At 38.8% G+C, this 5,257-nt stretch overlaps 1 protein-coding gene across 1 annotated transcript; it reads right to left on the bottom strand.

Moving 5' to 3' along the window:
- Positions 1-212: 212 nt before the first annotated feature.
- On the bottom strand, positions 213-4,857 carry LOC106765182 (small nuclear ribonucleoprotein-associated protein B). The gene is made up of 2 exons (XM_014649711.2): positions 3,902-4,857; positions 213-511 (listed from the first exon to the last, which is right to left on the bottom strand). Exon 1 carries the CDS (start codon positions 4,760-4,762, stop codon positions 3,917-3,919), a length of 846 nt encoding a protein of 281 aa, XP_014505197.1. The 5' UTR covers positions 4,763-4,857; the 3' UTR covers positions 213-511; positions 3,902-3,916.
- Between the last annotated feature and the right edge of the window lie 400 nt (positions 4,858-5,257).

The following is a 5,257-nucleotide window of genomic DNA, read 5'->3' as shown; positions in this document are numbered from 1 at the left end:
TTAGAAAAATACATTACCATTAATTTATATTATTGTAATAACATAATATAGTAACGGACAGTGGAATGGTAGACAAAAATCATTTATTAAAAGATCATTCAATAGTCTATACTTTCATCTAACCATTTTTTTCAGCTTAATGCAGCCAACCTATTAGACCATATACTAAGAAAAACAATGCCAAAATAAGTGCAAACAAACAAAAAAGAGAATTGATCCAGAAGCATTACCAATGTCATATTATGTAATATAACCCAAATGGCACAAGGGATCCAGAAGCATTTTTCCCCTGAAAATCTACACGGGGACTTGTATGGTCCAATGCTCAGATTTTAGTTGACTAATGATTTCCTCAAAAACATAAAAGCTGTTTCTAACATTACACATCCTCATCAAGACCAAAATAAAAAATCCCTAACAGGAGAGTGATTCAAGGTTGTACAAGCTGGATATTGAATCGCGCGCAAGATGTCCAGAGTCCGTATTTGGGTTCTGATTAGCAGTAAGAAACCTGTCATAACAATTTGAAGTCAAATAACCACATACAACCGAATCCAATCTGTCTCAAATACCTTCCCAATAATCAGCAAATTTACTAAAAATAAAACAGTCCAACAATGACAAAGGTAAAAGATTTCAGTGATTAAGAATATATAGAGGATGATGGAGAAAAGTAATACAAAAGTTAAGCAAAATAATATTAAGCCAAAGATGCAGTTCAAGTTGTTGAATGTGACCAGGTTGGAACACAAACAGACAACACTGACAATAACCACAAAAAAACATTAGCAAAATTTATGCTTCGTAGATCATATAGAATACCAAAGATGACACCAACAAATATTATTAACAATAGACCACTAACACGCAAAATGTACACTAACAATGTCCTCAACCATGCCAAAGCAGAAGTTAAAATAAGATAAACGTATAATTCATTCCCTAACTGACATACAAGTTTATGTGCAAAATATGGATTCCGGAGTAAACATTACGAGCATACCAGATTACTGAACATATAATACATAGTATTCCAATATTCTAATCCATGACTCTTATATAATGTTAAGAAGTAAACTTTAAGCCTAATCTCACAAGACTAGTTTGAAAAATGAGGTTTGCACCCACGTATATAATCTAAAGTGGCATTATCATTAGTCAATATGAAACTTTCAACTAAACAAACTTAACACCCAGCCTTAACCAAAAGGCCACATAATAAGTCCAAAGTTGATGACTGAATTAAGCTGGTGCAGAAACCATTATCATTGCTTTAAAATAAAGATAAATGAAGACAAATAAAGAGAAGGAGCAGCAAGTCAAGGTCACCAGTCCAAGTGATTTAGATATTATAAAAAAATTGCCAAGTCAAGAAAACAAGCTCAATTACATAATTCTTTTCAGTGAGACTAGTCCGGCATGCATAAATTCACAAGAGAATCTGACAACCCACAAGTCTCGATCATGAGGGTAGAATTGGGTAGACTGGTATAAATTCAAAAGTTTGAGTCTGAAAATCTGCTGCCACAGGGCATGTACTTTTGCCCAAAACAAAAGAATTTTTTCCAAAGATGAAGAGTAATTTTCCATAAGTCACAGTGTACTGCTCATCTATTCATTATGCTAATCAATAATTGTTTGTCCATCACAGCAGGCAAATTAGTAGTTCACTGTGGAGTTACTGTTGATTGCTCCTCCATCTAGCATGTCTGAAAATGGAAGATCAAGGTTCTTCCTCAAGCAACACTTTTGTCCTGAAACTAAGATCACACCTAAAACAGAACTTGATCTAGGGTAGAGACACGAGTTATATGAACAGAACCATGGTAAAAATGGTCAGAAGACTATTAATTATGGTTATGGTATACATTTCGTTTAGATACCATGATGTGTTTTTTAATGAGGTACAATCTTGTCAATTCACATGTCAAGTCAATGAACGTTCCATAACAATAAAATAGTCTTTTCCTAGAAAGTGGATTTCAATCATAACTCAGTTTTGCAAAGTCAGCCTGCGAAATTTACACTAAATTATACACTAAATATATCTCTAATTGATTTGAAATCTCCAACATACTTTGTGACACCAAGTGCAAGGTCCAATAGCGACATGATGTATCCAAAAAAGCTTACTTGGATAGACTCAAATACAATTTTAGAAATCAAGTTTAAGTCTAATTCAGCATCATAAAACCAACCTAGTTGAAAACAGTAACAAGTTTGCAGAATTTCAGAATTCTAAGGGAACATCAAAGATTATGGAGAGCAGAGATTCGAATGGCTAACTGTCATAGCTAGAAAGAAAACTGAGAAATGGTGGAAATGTTATGGAACAAGGGTGCGTGTTTGGCACTAAAGAGAACAAGAACTGACCGGTAACAGAGAAAGTACTCCTACAAACAAACAGACCTAACAATAACTTTGATAGAGGGTGAAGAAAATCGTGAGAAATGATATACTACTGTTCTTTGGTTGAGTGGAAACAAGAGTGAGACAAAAAGGTGTGGAAACAACCCCTTTTCATTTTAAGCACAATTCCCTGCAAAAGGAAACAACTGACTCAATTTGACAGGCCTTTCGTGTGGGATACACAAACCAAAAGTAATTATACACAAGGTTCAAAATTGTGATCCACATCTGCAATTGAATCTGCAACAAAAGTTTTATTGACTCACCACACAACCCCATTGAAACCACAACTGCAAATCTTTATGAAGCCATATAAACGACTTAGAACAACGATTATATGTTTAGTGGCTATTTCCAAAACAACATTGACTCACCTATACTCATTCACCCTATTTCTCTCTTCCTTATTTTCATCCACCCTATTTATCTTCTAAACAACGTTTTTTCATGGTTATCATCGGTTAGAACTCATGTCCAAGGCTTTTGACAATTTACTCCTCTATTGTACTAAAAGCAGCGACTTCAAACTACAAATGCCATTCAATATTTGTAGAATCAACCCGATTCTCCACAACGTGCGCCACCACTATTTGGCACTATCGACTATTATACCAAAGATAACTCCTTCAAGAATGTAAAGGGAATGAGAAATAACTACACATTGTCTTACAACATTTCCATCAGTTAATATTTAATTTGCTTTCTTGGAGTGGCCTAATAGCAGATAGTAGTTGTAGTGAAGTTACCCACCTTCACATTATTTGATGATTTCTGAACAGAAATACCAACAAAATACTAACAAAGTCAGCTTGGAACCTAATAGGCCACAAATAACATGCAATATACGCATACCTTCCGCTATTCTTGCTAATTAAGATAGTTTAAAATAGTGTATCCAAAAGGTAAATTCAAAAATCGTTTATAGTAGACAGCACACTGTTCCTTACTCTGCAACTCATTGGTCACAACAAAATAATATCAATAGACAATTCCAATGAATTCAGAAACTTCATAACATGTTGATGTTAAATTTTGCTTCACTTTCAAACGCAAATTTGAGTTGAGATTTCTAATAGCTCCGAATATCCTTACCAACAAAAGTAATATCACCCACTAATTCCCACAATAACAAGGATCAAGGCCGCACTCACATTTAAAACTTCGATGAAGGAAATTTCAAATTAGATCTTACATCAAACCTACTATTACAGTAAACTCGACCAGACAAAAATCAGTTTTCACAGTAAATTTTTCTAACCCAAACTCAAGCGCAAATACAGAGGCACTCAGTCTCACCAAAATCTAAAAGACAGGAATGAGAAAGACATAAATTAGATCTTACATCAAACTTACTATTACAGTAAACTCGACCAGACATAAATCAGTTTTCACAGTAAATTTTTCAAACGCAAACTCAAGCACAAATACAGAGGCACTCAGTCTCACCAAAATGTAAAAGACGGGAATGAGTAAGACATCAGATACAACCTACCAATCCATTATTTCGTTACTGTTGTTGTTGGTTTGGAGGGTTTGGGGGAGGAGGCATGCCAGGTCGAGGAGGACCAAACACTGGAACACCGCTGCCAGGTGGTGGCGGCATGCCGGGGCGAGGTGGAGGAGGCGCAGGCATACCAGGGCGCGGCGGAGCCGGAGGTCCTCTCACCATCTGTCCCGGAGGAGGAGGTCCCATGGGGCGCTGTCCAAACTGCGGCGGAGGAACGGAGAACTGAGGTGGACCACCACCAGGTCTTGGAGGAACAAATTGTCCGGGTGGCATCGGAGGAGGCGGACCCCTGGCCATGGGGGGAGGAGCGAATTGCCCTGGCATCTGCCCCGGTGGGCGCATAACCGGCGGACCGCCAGGATACGATACGGGCGGCGCATTGAGCTGCGGTGGGCGCGAGATCTGCGGCTGCATCATGCCCGGGGCAGGGCCACCAACGCCGCGAACTGGGCCGGCGAGACCAGGCTGGGCCTGGACAACGGGAGCGGGAGGAATGCCTCTTCCGGCGGCACGACCGATGCCAGGGCCGGCGAGTGCGGCGGCACTGACGGCCTTTGAGCGAGACTCTTCCGGCGGAGGTGGTCCCTCGACGGTCATGGAAATGACCTCCTCGCCGCGGAGGAGTACAAGACCGAGCGTGCGGCGGTCCTCACGGTCGCCGCCTTCGGCGGGCTTCTTGCCCTTGGCCGGAGGAAGCTTGCGGAACTCCTCGCAGTCGCCGAGAACAAGGTTCATGTGGCGGTCGAATGCCATAAATTTTCCGACAAGCTGGCGTCCGTCCTGAATGGTGACGCGCATTCGGTAGTTGATGTACTGGAGCATCTTGGAACTCTTAGACATCGACATTTTGGAAGAACAAAAATTTCCCTCGCAGCTTCTTCAGTGAGAGTGTTCTAGGGTTTAAGAACAGTTGCAACTTCAGAGAGAGGGAAACATTGGATAAAATGCATCCCACCTCCTTCTTATAACACTAATCAAATGCATCCCAGCCCAAGCCCAGAGCCCAAAAGCGTTTTAAAAAAAATAATAATAACACCTCTATTCATTTGTGCTGTCATAGTTTCAGAAATTGAAAACTTCCTTTGAAACCTTAATATTAACTAAATTTGAAACTATACAAATACAGATTGTCTTTGAAACTCTTCAAACTCCTTTCTTATATTCTATTTTCACATATATTTTTATAATTTTATATTTCTCTTATTCTTTTTGTTGAATTTTTTTCACTTCAAATAATGTTATTTTTTTGTGTTAGAAAAGCTCCTTTGAATAAATGAAATAAAAGATTATGTGATTCCAAAATTTCACTAAAAAACTTCATTTTCCATCTCTGTGATCTGT

The sequence above is a fragment of the Vigna radiata genome, chromosome 6 (assembly GCF_000741045.1).
Source record: "Vigna radiata var. radiata cultivar VC1973A chromosome 6, Vradiata_ver6, whole genome shotgun sequence".
Classification (NCBI taxonomy): domain Eukaryota; kingdom Viridiplantae; phylum Streptophyta; class Magnoliopsida; order Fabales; family Fabaceae; genus Vigna; species Vigna radiata.
This window is presented reverse-complemented; position numbering and strand designations above follow the sequence as displayed.